The 18,267-nt window shown below is 39.0% G+C and overlaps 2 protein-coding genes across 2 annotated transcripts in view; one reads left to right on the top strand and one right to left on the bottom strand.

Annotated features, from left to right (window-relative positions):
* ITGB3BP (integrin subunit beta 3 binding protein) overlaps window positions 1-4,410 on the bottom strand; it is a 34,370-nt gene extending 29,960 nt beyond the window's left edge. The window contains exons 1-2 of the mRNA XM_082311918.1: window positions 4,338-4,410; window positions 223-265 (exon numbers count right to left, since the gene is read on the bottom strand). Coding sequence (XP_082168044.1) covers window positions 223-265; window positions 4,338-4,342 — 48 coding nt within the window. The 5' untranslated portion in view covers window positions 4,343-4,410. The remainder of the gene's footprint in view (window positions 1-222; window positions 266-4,337) is intronic.
* Window positions 4,411-4,981: 571 nt separating this feature from the next.
* The window catches only part of EFCAB7 (EF-hand calcium binding domain 7), a 29,170-nt gene continuing 15,884 nt past the window's right edge, over window positions 4,982-18,267 (top strand). Inside the window, exons 1-6 of the mRNA XM_082311769.1 lie at window positions 4,982-5,008; window positions 7,294-7,481; window positions 10,351-10,562; window positions 13,323-13,409; window positions 14,268-14,457; window positions 16,148-16,269. Coding sequence (XP_082167895.1) covers window positions 7,295-7,481; window positions 10,351-10,562; window positions 13,323-13,409; window positions 14,268-14,457; window positions 16,148-16,269 — 798 coding nt within the window. The 5' untranslated portion in view covers window positions 4,982-5,008; window position 7,294. The remainder of the gene's footprint in view (window positions 5,009-7,293; window positions 7,482-10,350; window positions 10,563-13,322; window positions 13,410-14,267; window positions 14,458-16,147; window positions 16,270-18,267) is intronic.

The following is an 18,267-nucleotide window of genomic DNA, read 5'->3' as shown; positions in this document are numbered from 1 at the left end:
GTTCTATGACAAATGGAACACAATAAATTTTATACTAATATTTTCAGCAGTAATTTTGTGCCTTGTTAAGATTTTTTTAGACAACACCCAATCTGTAACAATATAAATGCAGCTATAATGAAATATCATGTTTATATGCACATATATGTGTGCATATAGATATATATACACACATACATATGTATACAGCCCAGATGATTCCATACACCATAAAATACTTACATTATCTTTTTTAACAGTGTCCAACTTTAATGCTCTCTTAACTCTGCAAAGGAAAATATGGACAAGTTTTATGGTCATCTAGACACAAAGATTTCTGTTAGTAAGGTCTATAATCTGTAATTTTAAAGACATTTTCCTTCCTTGTGTTTCACATTTTTTATACTACACAAGAAAACTAATGTCATCCAAAGCAAATACATTAACTGATTAAAATACTGTGTACCAACAATGTTGCTTGTTTAGAAGGATAAAGTGTTTGCATAAGAAAATCCAATTCTCCATTTTATACTAGAGATAAAAATCAAGACAATGAAGTGAAATCGCACTGTATATTTGTCTCTTTGTCAAAGACTATAAACAATGAAAAAATGCAAAAGCATTATCATTTACATACCTTCTGAGTAAGGGTTGAAATTATTTTGCCATTAGTAGAAATAATGTATTAGGCATTTAAAACACAGGTACAGCCAAGGTGAAAAAAGTAGTTCTTCCCATCATTTTAGCACTTAACATGATTCAGTGCTACCAGACTATGACTTAACTGGGGAACAGATGCTCTATGTCTTTACAGGTCCCCAAACCATAAGAAACTATTTTCTAGTCTTCTTCACTATACTGATTCAGGAATGTGCCAAGCTCTCACTGCAAAATCTGCTCTGCTGAACTGGATGCCCAGCTGTTAATGGCAACGCTAGAAGAGGAAAGCTGAATATTTATAATACTTTATATCGTACAGCTGTCTTCTAAAGAGCAGTCATCAAAATTTTATTGAATGCAGACTAAATGCTCAAAGGAAAGAAAGGTCAACATAAATTAAGACTATTTTTCCCAGAGACAACTGAAACTTTTAAAGCACATTCCTAAATCTTAACAATAGTTTAAAGCATTATATAGAACAATGAGGAAAAAAAAAATTAAAATCTTTATAAGAACAGCCCCCAAGAAACATATATATTATATCAAATTAAACAAGATTTAGAAAATAAGTCATATTTCAATAACTTAGTTCAGTTTTCATCTTGGAAAAGAATGTTTTGACTTGTAAGGAATTAAGATGACCTCATTCCAAACATATCCTTTTTAAATTCATGTTACTATTCCAAAACTGTAAATTAAAGTATTGGAAAAATAGAATGAAAACACATCTTTGAAACATAACTCAGGCAACAGTCTTATATGAATACTGTTTTACAACCATCTCTATTACAAAAAGGGCAAGAGAAGTATTCTATCTTAAAAAAGCCAAGTAAACAGGTAACATTTAAATTAAGAAAGCGTGTGAACTTCTTGCCAAAGGGCAGTCAAAGCTGTAACAGTTTGATGGAATTCTTTACAATGTATTTCTTTTTAAAATAGAAACCCATATTGCTTAAGGAATGCAGACTCCATTTCATCTTCCACCCCAGTGGCAGCAGAGAAACATATTTATTAATACATCTACTCTGAAAGGATGCTCTAGGGGCCAATGCATTTGCATGTTATACTAAGGCATGTTGTGATGGAAGTTTTTATGATGGACTTCAAAAGAAGCTGGAAGCCAAAGCAAAGCAGAATCTGGACTCAACATAGCTGTAGGATGAAGATAAATGAGAAACTACATGAAAATCCCACTAAATTATAAACATTTAGAAAATTTCTTAGAGAGAAAGTTGTGGACTGGTCAAGACTACGTTCTTTAAAGTCTGTCAAGTACTGTGTACAGCAATAGAGTTGCAGACAGCCCAAATCTCTCTCTGCTGGCCTGCAAAACCCCTGCAAACACGCTGAACTATGGTGGCGAAGAGGCAGCCTCATTCCAGGCAAGTGCTTCCAACGCTGGAAGGAGCTGCATGGATATAATTTTGGCTTCAGGTCAACTTTGCCTTGCTTTTCCCAGACCATCCTACCTAGCAGTCTGGTTTGCTTGTGGGCTTGTTTTTAATGATTGTCTTTCTGATGCTATGAAGTGAGAAGGTAAATCTCAAAATAAGTTAAAATTTGTGCTCTTAGCCTACATACAGTCCCTGGCTAGGACCACTGAAATAAAATTCATCCAGATACCTAACATGAAGACCCAGTCAGCCAAAATATCTTCTCTCAGATCTTTCAAACGATGAACATGGAAAAAACCCAATATGTGCATCTAGGTGCAAACAAAATTCCTAAAGTATTTTATGAAACACCATGGAGGAAGAGCACCGGCTTTAGTTCGGTTTATCTTTTTTACATGGCTGTAAAAGCCTTGCTTTGGCTATGGTGTAGAATCAAATGTCAGAGTGTGAACAAGAAAAGGAGACAGAAAGATGGGGCATATGTGATGACAGTACACAACAACTTACTTACCTGAGTTTCCTATCCTTGAATTTGTTCAAAATTCCCTGACAAGGCTTAATTTATTTTCTTAAGTATGCTAAGTATGATGGCATATGTTTATAGCTAGCTGTACAACCTGCAATGATTATTTTGCCCATAATATTTATCAAGTTAAAGAACTACACACTACTTCTATAGCGTATTGTTCATCTATCATTCCAGGTCATATTGTCAGTTCCTTGCTAATATTGGGAGACCTTTACTGACTTGAATAGTGCTTTGATGAAACCACTTATATGAGGAACTGCTTAACAGTGACAGTCCAGGTATGCAATTTAACTTTCTATAAAGAAATGGATTTTTAATATTGTTTTTAATTCCACATACTCTTAACTTTCTCTCCTTCACAATTCATTTATGAATGAATGCAATGGTAACAGTCACGTATAGATTTAATGCACAAAAAAGAACAGACAGAATCAGGGACTTAATTATATTGTTTCTTTAAAAATACCCTAGAGAGTATTGTAGTGCATTTTGAGGCCATTTCAGTTAGCTTCCTCTTAAGTTTCTCCTTCACTGGGGAAAAAAGAAAACACCTCTATGCTATTTACATATTGCTTCATCTTCACAACCTGCCAGCAAAAATGTCTTATTAATTGGAAAAGCAGAAAGAATACGTGATCATTTTCTACGTTCAGGTTACATGGTAGTTAAACTCGGTGTGCAACCAGTGAGAAACAGACTTAAACACCAAAAAAAAAATCAAAGCTTGTGTATTGATGTTTCCTTTGTATTACTACTGTCTGGCATGATTACTTCAACTTCCAGTGGTCAGGAGAAAGACTGGCAGAAATTGGAACCTACGTTAGCTCTAACATAAGTTATCTTTGAAATTGCATAAGGAGCTGTAAACTGGGACAATATCCCAAGCCTATATAGAGGTAGCATAAGTCTTATGGCCTCACCTTACTGCTGGTGAAGTTAGCAACATCCTACACATTTTCTTTATTGTTCTTCAGAAGCCCACGATTAGCAAAGATACACAAGAACAGCATCAGACTTACATGACTATTGCTTGATAAATTGCAGAGAACAGGAGAGAGACAAACAGGATTTATTCCCACTGGAGACAATACAAAGAGAGACAGCCTGATGGAAAACGGACAGGGAACGTGTCATGCCCTTATCGCCGCAGGCCTGCCATACCTTCCCACAGCAGCCTGCCGCACAAAACCCAGGCGTCAAACTCCGCACAACCCATCCGTGACACGGCTCCCGTCACTCTTCCGCCCGCTACCACACAGCCTCAATCTATGGGGTGTGCAGAGGTAAACAAACTCCCCCTTCTAAAGCTGGGGAAGCCGAAAACATACATGTAACATACAGAAGGTACTACCCATGCCAGTGGGCATCACACCCCCAAGCTCCGTCCGGATAAGGCTCTGCCCCAAGAAGCCACCATCTTAAATGTTTCCCGGTCCCATCTAACAACTGGAAGACAGAGGTAGGAACAAAACCCGCCCTTCCCCACGCAGCGGCGTGCTCCTCCCCTCTCCGGGATAACCCGAGGAGCACGCTTCTCCTCAGGGAACAAGCTCGCCGCCGGGTAGGAAGCCCGCAGGCCGCCGGGGAGAAGCGCGCCGCCTCGCAGCGTCCCACACGGGCCCTCGCTCCAGCGGCCGCCCGCCCCGCTCCACCGCCGCCCGGCGCGCCCGCGGGGGCCGCCCGGCTGCGGGAGGCGCGGCGACCAGCGGGGACGAGGCGGAGAGCGGCGCCTAGAGCCCAGCGTACCCGCTCCGCCGCCCCGGCCCGATACCTACGACATCGCGGCGCCAGGAGCCGCTCCCGCCGCCCTTGCAGATCTCCCGCCGCCGCCGTCGTGCACCGGCCAAACACCGCCGGCTGGAAACGGCGCCGAGAGGGCGGGACGCGGCCGCGGCAGGGCGGGCGGAGGCGGCGGGCCGGGCTGGGGGAGCCTGCGCCCGTCAGGCTGCGGGGCGGGGACCGGCTCGTCGGGCCCCGCTGCCTTCGCGCTCGGTGCTGCGCACCGGTAGGAGCCGGGGCGGTGGCGGCCCCCCCGCCCCCCGAGAAGGTTTGTGCGAGGCCAGCTTGGGCGGGAGGTGAGGTGTGGCCAAGCCCGGCGCCTCAGGGCTGCGGGGGAGGCCGGGCCGGGCCGGGCAGGGCGGAGGGTCTCCGACGTGCGGGCGGGAGAGTTGATTCCCATCTGACGGGCTGGGGGGAGGGAACTGTAATGTCTCTTTGTGTATGGTGAATTTTGCCCCAGAAGACCCCTGCGCCCACCGGGGAGGGAGGTGATGAGATTCATGTGGCAAAAGAGTTTCCTCATTCCAGGTGAGCGAGGCCTGGGCGCTTGGGCTCGGACGGTTAAGAAGCGGCAGTGCGAAGCTTCCCTCCGGTGTGCGTTTGCTGTGGATGGAGGTGAGCCTCGGCCTCGGACCCGCGGCGGGAAAGGTCAGCATTGCCAAGAAGGGTAGGACTTAACTCCTGGTTGGAAGACGATTTTTATTTGTTAGAAACATAGCAACTAAAATAGAAAGTAATAGTTAGGCTGTGTCGTCCTCCCGCTTCAGCCGAGGCCAGATTGCTCCCCTCCGTCTAGTTTGTCTAAAGTGTCATTTGTCCAGTAAAAATTTAACAACCTAAGCCATGGGGCTGCTGGCAGTGCTGTCACTAAGCTATTGCCCACTGGATTTCTGAGCAATGTATTGGCAGCACTTCTTGGCAGAACTGTGGCCCATGTAAGAAATATCTTGGTCATGGGAAGTCTAAGGAGTATAAACGAGAGTTCACATTTTATAAACTAGTTACTGGAAAATTAATATTTATTCTTCTTTTCCTCCTTGACTTTAGCCCACTTCCATTTTGTGTATGTAACACTGGTGCTTAATTATAGTGACACCCGTTTGCAGTAACCAGACTGTATCACAGTGTCCCTATGGGGTCCTTCTAATGCCAGTGTAATATTAAAGTGTCAGGCAGGCGGTCTGTGTATTATAAATAGGGTACTTCATCCATGATAAGCGATTATTATCTTTCTTTCCCAAGTGTAAAAGACCTATATAACTCAACAAGGTGCGAGTGATTTAGGCCTCCAGAGTAAAAATCCAATGAGTCCTGAAGGGGACCCTATGATGTCGTTGTCTTGTTGCTGAACTTGAGATATACAATTTATTATACTGGAATATATTTTCTGAAGTCAACATTGGGTAAAATAATATGGGAGGCTGTTAGACCAACAGTACAACACGATTTAGTGTCCCTCTGTGGTGGCCTTCTAAAAACCTTAATCACCCTTGGTAAAAGCAAAAAGCTGCTGTTAAAGTTTACTGGCCATTGGTGAGCAAACAGTATTAGTTACCGCTTCGAATTGTTTTAATAATTTATAAAAAATGCATTTCATACTTTTTTCCATTCATTTACAATTATATGGGTAATCTTTTTGTACTTAAAAGGCCTAAGTTATGCAAAGTCAGACTTATTTATTTCTATTAATTATATTTAGGTACCTCTTAAAAGTAGAATTGTGTGCTTAACTTCACATACTTGAAGGATTAAGGGTTACAGTTTTGACCAACTTTACTACTAGCCATATGTTTTATTGAGTTATAACTGTAAAAGCAGAAAACAAAGGCCCATTCTGGTATGGGCTGGCACCAGAAGAAAGCATGTAATCAATTTAATAACTATTATATCACTTTTTTACACTGAATGTTATATGGTGTTTACAACATTACACAGTGTCTCTGCTGAAGCTGTGTAAAGTTACCCAGTTTTCCAGCTAAATCAGTCTTGGAAATATGAAAGTCAGCTTTTGAGCGAGGGAGGAAATCCGGACGAATATGCAGTTCAATATAAACATGCTCATGTGTAGTTTTCACTGGAGGACAAAGGGGGCTTTTACTCTGCTGTTAACACTGAGAAATAGCACAGAGAATCTGACATACGATGAGTCGGTTGTGATCATGCAGCTACAGAGCTCTCTCCAATGAGATAAGCGCTGCATCCATTCTCAATAATATTTACTTAGTTATTGTTGTTTGATGGAAAAGTATTTTAAATAACTCTGTGCCTCTCACACCTGTGGCCATGTTTAAATTGGCATTTTTTTTTCTTCCTAAAAACACTCCACCTTTGTTACTGCTAGTGAACTGGGGCAACGAGGAGAGTGGCACTGCGAGCAAAATAGTGGTAGGTATGGTATGTTCATTAATTTACCATTGTGACAAATCACGCTGGGCATAGACAGTGGTAGTAAAGTCATCAGAGCCAACAAGTGTGCTTCTGTACAAATTCTCCCATTGTTTCTGTCATTAGGAGAATTTAGCTAATGTGGCAAGAGTAGAAATTCCAGTGGAAATATGTTGTAAGGACAAGTTCTAGTAGTTTATTTCTAAACATGGATAGCAATGGTTTGTATCACAGATAACTTGAAAATTTGTTTTTATGCTTTCAAATAACATGACTATATAATCATTGTGATATCACGTGTCTGAAATTAAAATAAAATGAAACTTATTACTGCCAATTAAGAGTAAATTGTGAATAAGTAGAGCTCAAGCTATTTTTGATTGTGGATCTCATGGTGCTTACCTACAAGCATAGATAAGTATTCTCATCCTAGATTTAGAGAATGGAAAACCTATGACCTAGATGTTAGGATAATTTGTGCTAGTCTGTGTTTCAGAGGACAAAGCAGAGGCGTTATTAAACAGACAAGACAGCAACAAATTCTGACTGTAATTTTATTCTTCACAGAATGGCCAGCAGTCCTGAGAATAATGCATCCCTCTCCATTCAGACAGTCACACGCTCAGAAAGTTCCCAAGCAAAGAAGTCCCAGCATGCCGAAGAAGCAATCTTTTACATGAACTGCCGAGCAGCTTATCTAACTGTTTTAAAAAGCAGTTTAGAAAATATTAAATCAAAAGAACAACTCAGTTTAGGTAATGATTAGATATTTTTCCCCATAATTATTGTGTGTGATGATTACAGTAGGTAGTTTACAAACAGCAGTCAGCAATTCAGTAGTGAGAGTATCCCAATGCATAAACTCAGTAACTGTTTTAAGGAATTTACAGTAGTTTTAGATAGGGTTCAGATTTCAAGTGTTGGCGGCTGTATTTTTGAAGACATTTTCATCATTTACCTGTTATAAAATATGTCACATAGTGATTTTTCAAAGTTTATAGAAACTACCATTCCTCAAAGTTTTTAATTTTCCTCAAATCCTTAATCTTTGTTGCTAGGTGGTGGATGACTCGTGGAAGTGGGAATAGTATACAGAGCTTTTCATCTGTAAATCACCAGTAGGAATGGGCAGAAGTCAATACTAGCTGACAGCTTACAGGGGACCTAAGTGAGTTGTTTAACAACACCAAATTTGATGGTAGTGTTGTTGCTTACTTGAGGTGGGCCTAGGTACTGCTTTTTGATTGTGACATTTCTGCAATAAATTCTTCCTTATCCCTTTTTTGCATACGTGAGGAAATATTTCTCACTCATGGCTGCGTTGCCTGTGCCTAAAATACGTGAGGTCTCCACATGGAAACCACCACTATAAAAGCTGAGTGTACTTCTCTGTTGCACTGATTGTTTGTAGCTTTTTTCCCTACACCAGTACATGAAATTCTACCCATTAGCAAGCACATTCTTTCAGTATGTGACTTAGTGTTGTCCAGGCTTTCTCAGCTGTAATAAAAGTGCCTTTATAACATCCTAATGATAGTTTTGGATAATCTGGATTTTAAGATAGGAGTGGTGTGAACAAATGTCATCTCTTTTATATATGCTTTGGCTTTCATCCTTATCCACATGCCACTTTGCTACGCAGCAAGTGTTTGGGCATTTTGGTTTCAAGGTCAACTCAGAAAGGGCAATTAGTTGCTCAGGCTCTCAGTCTTTTCAGAGATACTTAAGAACTTCTCTTAAAATTTGTAAGCATTGAGAGTTATTGTAGACTTATGTTGCATCTTAAGTAAATTCTGGCATTTATCAAATGAGTGGTGCCAGTGTTTGAGCATCTCTTGCTACATATGTTTGGCTAATATTCAAAACTATGAAATATTCACTTAGAGATTGGCCCTGCGAAATTTTATTTGTGGGAGTTTTACTTGGGGATAGTAGCTTCATTTCCTGCAGTGTAATATTACTTAAGGTATTTATCAGAATCACTCTGAAAAGAAGTAGAAATAAAAGGTGCAGTCTAATTGAACTTTCAAAAATACAAACTTGGGAGGCATGTAGGGTATGGCAAGTGCTGATCTCCCAGGATATATAAAAATACAGAATTGTCGGATATTTGAAGGATACTCTGTTAAATGTAAGTGAATACTGTGCTATATTGACATTCCAGGGAACTCAGCTATCCATGTAAACAAATACACAGAGTAACTGCCCTTCCTTGGCTGACCTTGATGTTGAAATCCTTAAACAATTGCTATGTGCCTAAGCATTGCATGGATAAAGATATAAGCTTTGCTGTATTCTTTTGACTCCACTTGTAGAGGTGACAGGGCAGAAATCTTTATTTAGTCCTTGGCATTCAATCAGAGATTAGCAACAAAGGTGTCTGATTTTGTTTGTTTGTTTTTATGGTGACACAGTTGCCTACTGAGAATTGTAACGATGCCACCACCTCATTTCACAGATGCTACTGAACTGCTCTCAGCCAGTATAGACTTGGTCAGCTGGCTAAAAATCAAACTGCCAGCCTAGGTAAAGATGAAGGATCTTTTGCGTTTCCCTAAAAAACTTGATTGTATGGGAGGATATAAAAGCATGTCTCCAGTTTCAGACAGACTGCATTAGAATTTAATTTCAGTTTAACATAATGCCTTCTTCACACTGGAAACTGATGAAAGGATGTTTTCGGTAAAGGCTTTTAAGAGGCTAGCTAGATCTGGCAAATTTTGAAGAATGCCAGGTGTAGGTGGGACTAGTTGCTGTTGGCCTTAGCAATGTATGTCTGTTGGTATCATGTTTCCTTTACATTTGAAATTCATGCTGCATAATTTGAATTGATAAGTTCAAATGTATAGAGGTGACATAAAAGATTCTTTAACATAAATCCTACACTAGATCTCAGTTCTTTGCAAAGTAAATGGAGGCTTATGTGGATCTCAGTAGAAATCTGATCTAATAATGTGCAAGCTTACAAATAATAGGTCCTTGATATTAAGGCAGGGAATACAGACGCTGGGCTGAATTTTGCATTTGTCACTTGAGGAAACTGTCTTTGAATTCATGGATATTTTGCTTAATTAATGATTTGAGCCTGTTAACTTTATTTAAGGGAGACGTCCCATTGAATTTATTAGAACAGTGCACATGAGTAAGTGGAAGCTGTAAGCAAAATATTTCCTGTGATACTGTTGTGTTACAAAAAGTCACAGACTGCTCTCTGGTTTCTGCCTTTTTCTGTGGAAGAAAGCGGGTGTGATTCTCAGCAGTGCGGCATATGTCATCTCTGTGCTGGATCATAGTTCGTGAGGGATGATCTAGGATGCCAGGCACTGCCTGTTTCATGACTGCTTTCAAAAGAATATGCAAATGAGCTCATCTGCCCCTCGGGCTGCTTGAACCTCTCTGGTACAAACCACAGAATTCAAGGCCAGGGAAGGTCACAGTCAGTCTGTATCAGTAGAGTACAGGATTGAGACTAGAAGCAAAACTGTCCTTCAGACCTGCTTTTCCCTTGGATTGATTGGCCTTAAAAAAAAAGGTCTGAACATGGAAAGTGAGTAAAGGATGTTTTGAGAAAACTCCTTTACTGACAGCTGGAATATATAGTTAATACTGTGTTTTATTGTTCAGTACTTCAACAGGCTGGAAGAAATCCATCTCAGAAGACAGTTAATAAATATTGGACTTCACAAACGACTACACTGAATTTTGATGATTTTTGTACTATTTTAAAAAAAGAAAAACCAGCTACAAAACCTGAACTGCTCGAAGCATTTGGAAAAATAGACAGAGATAACACTGGATATATTTCACATGATGAACTTTATAAAATTCTTACAACGGTAAGTATCAGTAGAAACTTAATTATCCATCTTTAACCATTAATAGAGATTTTGGAAGTTAGATGGTAAAACTATACAGAATGTGTAAACACATATTCCTGATCAAAAGAATCAATAACTGATTCTTTTTTTTTTTTTTTTTCAATTTTATGTCTATTTTTCTTTGGTTATCTGCTCTTTCTTCCATTTTTTCCCCTTACAGTCTTGCAGTTGATAACCTGTCTGTCCCTTTCAGCAATTGTGCCTTGAAGGTGGAAGCTGGCAGAAAAAATATTTTTCATATTTTCACAGAATGCTTTGTTGAAACCCTGTCTATACTGCAGTGGAGCAACAGAAAGGGAAGCACATGTCTCTCCCTTGGTTCAGTTAGCGCAAATCCCTCTGTTCTCTACAGATCCCCTCTGCAGCCCTTTGAGGTTATGAACTTTTACCGAGAGAATTAATTACATACCTTTGCTGTTCTCCCCTCGCAAGTTGTTGTCTATGTATGTTCAGATACAAGGCTAAAAAATAATATTTTTATGTTACACATAAAATATTAAGGTCAGTGCTTTAGTTTTATCACAGCTATGATGTTCTGTCATGCCAATGACTTCACTGGATCATATAGTTAGTTCATTGGGGTCTTAAAGTAAACTGTGCTAGGGTAAGTCAATACTTTGGTTAGAGATTATGCATTATCAACCCAAAGCATGCAAATATCATAAGGCTTACCTGTACATGTCATTAATATGGCTTAAAATAATGACATTAAAAAATATTTGGAACTTCTTATTTAGCTGCTGAACTGCCACCGTATTTTTAGGTTTCATTGTATAATCTGAAAGGATAGAAAAGAATTTTTTTAAAAGGGCAGCTGAGATTTTTATGATGAAATTGTAGGAGATGGAACTTTAAAGAAAACATTAGCAAGAGTATGTTAGAATGATGAGTGTTGACAAGATTAAAATCTAGGTCCTCTGAGGATCTGCAACGCAAGCAAACAAAACCCGTGAAACAGAACAGTCTTTCAAGTTGGCGCAGAGCTGATGCTCTGACTTTAAACTACATAGATGTACATCACAGATGATTACAATGATTTTCTTTCTCTGTTCTGTCAGGTTTTTTGCTCTGTACAGCCAAAAAGACCCCCTTCATTGTAAAAGCCAATCATCTTGAACAGCACAAACAGTAGGGAGCCGTAACAATTAAAAATGGACTACTAGTAGAATTCTAGTAGAGTTCTCAAAAGTGAGAATAAAACAATTTTAAGGAAATGTAGAGGAGAGCAAACTGGGTCAGAAGGAAAAACCAATTTACATACATTTGTTGTGGTTGACCCAATAAAACAAAATTATTTGTTTACTTCAAACATTGTGGCAGAACCTTCAATCCTTATTCTGCATGAGTGTCTGGGGACAGACTTTTTAGCAGGGCCAGTACTGATAAGACAAGGGGTAATGGTTTTAAACTAAAGGAGGGTAGATTCAGACTGGATATAAGGAAGAAGTTTTTTTACAGTGAGGGTAGTGAAACACTGGAACAGGTTGCCCAGAGAGGTGGTAGATGCCCCATCCTTGGAAACATTCAAGGACAGGCTGGATGGGGCTCTGAGCAACCTGATCTAGTTGTAGATGTCCCTGCCAATTGCAGGGGGGATGGACTAGATGGCCTTTAAAGGTCCCTTCCATCCCAAAGCATTCTATGATTCTATGAACAAAAAGATATAGTTGCAATGGTAAGGAAATATTCTTTATATAATGAAAGGTAGAAGTAACAAATATTGAATCCTACTGTAGGTATGCCATGAAGAGCTATAAACTCTGTATTGTAACATAAAGTCAGGGCATTGCTTCATATAGACCAAGACTGAAGAATTTACTAGATGTGCTTGCAGTAGCAACTGGTGCTGTTCTAAGAGGGGAGGATCAGGATTTGGTTCATTGCAATCCACTGTGGCTCCGGGACCATATGTCCACATCACATGTTTACCAACAATGAAGTTCGCAGTAGTTTCCAGTCCCAAGTTTACCCTATGCATCTGTAGCTAAAAAGTGGTGTGAAGTAGATTTCTGTACAGCAATCGTATGTTGCTCTGTCATTGCGAACAGCCCTGTGAAACTGTGTAGAGGAAATCACTGGAGAACCTTGTGGAAGACATGCTTTCTTCCAGAGAGATGTACCTTGTGTCCACATTGCAAGTGGGGCACTCGAGATGGTATCCTGACATGCAAGTTCAGACTTGGTTCTAAAAGGAGAGAAACTGCTTTGGCTTCACACTAATGATTCCAAGTAGAGATAGGTGCAGGGCAAATTCATACCTGGAATAACCCTTCTAGTGAACTAAATTAGAGGTGTAGACTGGTGTAATAGCAGAGCTCAAGTAAATAACTTCCTAACGGTTAGTTTCACTTTGCTCTTTGTTGTTAGCATGCTACAATATAAGTAAGAATGACCGAGAGCTGGGATTCCCCAGTGTATGGAAGATTTTCCTCCATAATTGATGTGTCATTCATGGTAGGTTTCCAGAAGACACCACAAAATTGCATAAACTGATGCAATTCATCTGTTCAGTATTTAGTAGCATTGTAAGGACATAATTTTTTATGACGTTGACCTCTATTTTGTTGATTCAAATTGAAATCCATTTAAATCTATTGCGAGATAAGATTCCCGGAAAGGATATTAAAAGAATCTTTCTTTGTGTTTTTAGTAAATGTGCACTGTAGGTGAACAGCATTCTTGATTAGGAACCTAAACTGAGTTGGTTTTTTATTGCAGAGAGGTGAAAAAATGACTCGGGATGAAGTGAGTACCATTACTAAACAAGTTGATTTTAACTGCAGTGGCAAACTTGACTACAACAAGGTATGGCAAACAGAGCAATATTATTTGTTCTTGTGTTACTGGCTTGACGTTATTGACAGTATTAGCATTATCAAACACAATACATACCACCTCCACGTGTTGGTCTATTGATGACCTTACCCTAGGCCCCACCAGCTGCCTACTGGAACGTGGGCTGGTATATATTTCTGTTTCACTCACTTTATCTGGTTATTATCCTTGAAAAGGTCACTTGCTGCAAGTGAACTTAATGTATGAGGCAGAGCCTAGTAGTAAACACAAAGCCTAACAGTATGGGTGAAGGTAAGAGTTAAAGGAATGGCAGAATAAAGATGACAATTAACAGCAAACGTAGCTAATCAGTGAGAGTTGCTATGTCTGTGATATTTCCTGATTTCTTGTGTGGGGGACATTATTGCATATGTTGAACATCTCATTTTCAAGATGCAACATCTTATCAGTTTTTTTGACATCATCTGTAAGCAACGACTAAGTTTTGAACTGAATAAACAATCCACAAAGATTTGTACATAAATAGAGTTTCATAGGAGAAAAACAACCCCCTATTAAGAATCATATGTTAAAAAAAAAAATCAGTATTCAAATATCTAGAAAGAATATATATCGCCTCTTGGGTTGAAAGCCGCACTTAAATTTTTATTCAATATTTGGACCTTCTTGTTGAATCATGGCTCCATTTTACTGTGTCACTTAGGTGGTCGCTCTGATTCATGAAAATGAAAATTAATATTGTGCTTTAAGAGAAAATGCATTACATCTATTGACCTGTCCTTTCCTTACTAATGTTACATTTTAATCCTTAAAACTGTGAGAAAGAATGTTTCACTTAGCAGATTACTTTTCTTTATATATATAAAGTTTTGTGACTTGTACATGGCAACCAGTGAGCAGTGCTGCAAGACTGCCCGGGAGAAACTGGAAGTTGATAGTCGATTGAGGCAACAGCAGTTTGGAAGTCAAGCTGAAACTTCCTCTGAAGGGATCGCAGTGTCAAAACCATCACCAAGACTCTCAAGGAAAACTGATCACAAACTAGCATCAACAAAAGGTATTTATATTTCATATTGGGAGTTTTCATTCTGTTGGAGATCATGCTCTGGGTCAATGAACAGTTGAGTATTTCTTTAATTTTTCTCAGATTAGTGAGGATGTTATTGACTCATTTCTACTGTGGCAATCACATTCATGTCTCAGTAACATATCTGACCCCTGTGTTCAAATGGACTTTTGCTGCATCTATGATCTGAAGCTCTGTCGTGGTTTAACCCCAGCCAGCAACTAAGCCCCACCCTGCCGCTCACTCACTCCCCCACACAGTGGGATGGAGGAGAGAATCGGAAGAGTAAAAGTGAGAAGACTTGTGGGTTGAGATAAGGACAGTTTAATAGGTAAAGCAAAAGCCGCACATGCAAGCAGAGCAAAACAAGGAATTCATTCACTACTTCCCATCAGCAGGCAGGTGTTCAGCCATCTCCAGGAAAGCAGGGCTCCATCACACATAACGGTTACTTGGGAAGACAAAATGCCATAACTCCAAACTTCCCCCCTTCCTTCTTCTTCCCCCAGCTTTATATGCTGAGCATGATGTCATACAGTATGGAATACCCCTTTGGTCGGTTGGGGTCAGCTGTCCCAGCTGTGCTCCCTCCCAACTTCTTGTGCATCCCCAACCTCCTCGCTGGTGGGGTGGGGTGAGAAGCAGAAAAGGCCTTGCCTCTGTGTAAGCACTGCTCAGCCATAACTAAAACATCCCTGTATTGTCAACATTTTCCAGCACAAATCCAAAACATAGCCTCATACTAGCTTCTATGAAGAAAATTAACTCTATCTAAGCCAAAACCAGCACAAGCTCTCAAATTCTTAAGGGTGAATTTCATTGACTCTCATGTGACACAGTCCAGAAAGAAGAGAGAAAATGAATGATCAGATATTGCAGCATAGGCAAGATATTTATTTCCTTCCCAGATCAGAGATGAAACCTTAAACATTTATCAATAAGCAGTCTGTTTGTTTCAATTGTCGAGGCCACTTTTCAAGCGCAATCAATATGAGAGTTTAATGTTCTTCCTGAAGTTATGAAGATACTTAAAAACCTTCCCAAACTGGAAAAAGACCACAGTCTAACAGACTGCAAAGATACCATGTATGAAATATTTGCATTTGTATGTAGTGTGCACTGTTTAAGCTGCTTCGATTCTAGGCAATACTGAAGAGGTACTAAGATGACAGAACAGTGATGAAGACTGAGTTTATGTAGCTAAATTGACAGTTGTACCAGCAGAGTTGCCCCAACATAAGGAACTAGAAAGTAAAGGCTTGGAAGTAATTGCATTGGGCAGCTGTGCGTAAGTCATGTGCTATCTGGCAGGGAAACTGCATTGTCCTGGAAAGAAATAACCTTAAATTAGAAGTAGGTCAAACCTATCCACTTAAGGACAGATTTACCTTGATTCCAAGGTAAATGGAATCATGTAGTAACAATTCCTTGTCCTTCAGGCAGATTTGGATTCTAAGGTTCTGCCACTCATATGCCCATTCACCCAGGATGTACAGTCAGGGAAGTAAAGGTGTTTGGCTAATGAATTATTAAATGTTATGTAATTCTAAGGGAAGTCAGCTTATCTGATTGAAGCTCGTCATCCATTTTTTGTGTGTGCTATAAATGTAAGGCTTTATGATAAACAGCCCTAGGAGTGGGTGGAAATAATGTAATTGTAACTAAATATCTATGTTTATAGGTGATAGCAGAACTCCTTCAAGACCCTCATCAGCTCAAAGTTGCAAAGCGTCCATTTCTACCACTATCAGCATGGGTGCCAGTAGCAACAGAAACACAAAGCTAATTGAGCCAGACACAAAGGTATCATGTAAGCTAGTCCTATTGAAATTATGCTGTTTTCCTCTAGGCACATATGTTATTGCATTTTAAATAAGAAACCGTTTTTCTCTGATTTTTAGCTTATGTTTTATTAATAATTTGTCAAGGGCGGCTATAAACTAGTGAGACGTTTCTTGATACATATTATTATTAACATTTTTATATACTGTTGTTTTTGCTGACGTCTGTTTATTGAAAATAATTTTTCAGGTGTGAAGGTTTAATAGAACAAGGTATGTTTTTTTATAAATGAAACCACTGTTGGAGAAAACGTTAATGACTCTGAGAAATTTAAAATTTAATAATTTATTAGGTTGGTGAGAACTTTAAATGCTTTAGTAGTCTGAAAGATTGTGTATCATAAACCTTTATATGAAAGGTAATTGGAAATAAATAACAGGTCTGTGAGCATATTCAGTTTGTTGGGCATTAATTTGTAAATATATGCTGTAGCCTGAAAATATTGATTTTTAGTTAGACTAATATGTTCTATCATCATTTTCTTTTAAATAAATCACTCATTCAATATAAATTCCTGTGGGAGAAAGACAACAAAGTCACTTTGCTAAGTCAATATTTGTAGAGTGTTAATATTGATCTTTTTCCTTTGTTTTCCCTTTCTTGACTGAACCTTTACTAGTTTTCTTTCAACAGAAAATAATAGCTGTAGAAATATAAAACATTAACTGGAAACTGCTAGGATACATTAAAAATGTGCACCTTGAGACTCCTGTATGAAAGGGAAAAAATGGTTATGACCACATAGTATAACTGCTGCTAGAAAACTGAACTGATTGTTCTCATGAGTTACATTTTTGTTTCAAATAACAACTCTGTATTTGTTATTGAACTCTGAAGTCCTTTATATCTTCACCATTGCTATGCAGTGACATTTGTTCTATATTAAAATTTAAAAACATAATCTCAAAGGAATTTTTTGCAGTCTGTTTAGGTATCTGGACCTCCATGCAATTTAACCTGCAATTTCACCTTGTTCAAACATGATATGTAGTATATAAAACCATCACGCAGTTTCCCAATATTGTATTCCTCTTTCTTTTTACAAGCTAGTAAGAACTGACTGAAAAAAAGCAGCTGTAGATATCGATTACTATTGATTAGCATCGTACAAAACCTGAAATCAATCAATAAACATGAAAAGGTGTAAGCAGAACTACTAATTTTTTTAACCTTAACTATTAACGGCACAATGCAAACTCTGTCAAAATCAATGAATAAATACACAGTGATTCATTCAGACTGCGGATCAGAATCTAGCACCCCACAATTTTTCTTATTTATCTTCTATTCAGAATTTTTTTTTTTCTGCAGTTCACCTGTCTTTTTGGGACAGTACGAAAATATTGCCAAAATGAAGTTGAACCAATGCCAACTTTAAATTTCTGACAGAAGAAAACTGTGGAAGTCAAAATGTGGTGAACATCTAAATTTAAAAACCCGTAGAAAACACAAAATGTATTCATAGTACATTCTTCCATGTGTTTTTTATTTTTGTCAGTGGAGTTTTGTGACATGTTCAAAGCCATGTAAATAACTTTTGGGGAAAAAGACCAGACAGTTACAGAAGTGCTACAGATGTGCATGAACAACATGCTGACCTGTTGGGCTTCAACTGTGGTTGAATTACAATTAATTAAAGCATGGCTATTGGAGATCTTAAATTTCTGCAAAATATTCTTCTTGTCAGTTTTAGTCAAGATTGAAAGACATTAACAAAAAAAGAAAGCAGTGTATCATGTTCTAAAGTTTTCTCTCTGCGTTGGGTAGTTAAATTATCCCTGCTAAGGATTCTCACCTTTGCGTTCTGCTCTGCTGAAGTCAGTGAAAGAGCTGTACACACAGTGGATAGCAAAATACCTGAGAAAAGTCTTTTTCCTGAAAGAAACAGTTATATGCTCCCACTCGTATCGGTGAAGTAGCCTCATGCAATTGCACTAGCAAGACTTCTGTGCATATGGA

This window comes from Platalea leucorodia (genome assembly GCF_965183815.1).
Source record: "Platalea leucorodia genome assembly, chromosome: 5".
In the NCBI taxonomy this organism is placed as follows: Eukaryota; Metazoa; Chordata; class Aves; order Pelecaniformes; family Threskiornithidae; genus Platalea; species Platalea leucorodia.
This window is presented reverse-complemented; position numbering and strand designations above follow the sequence as displayed.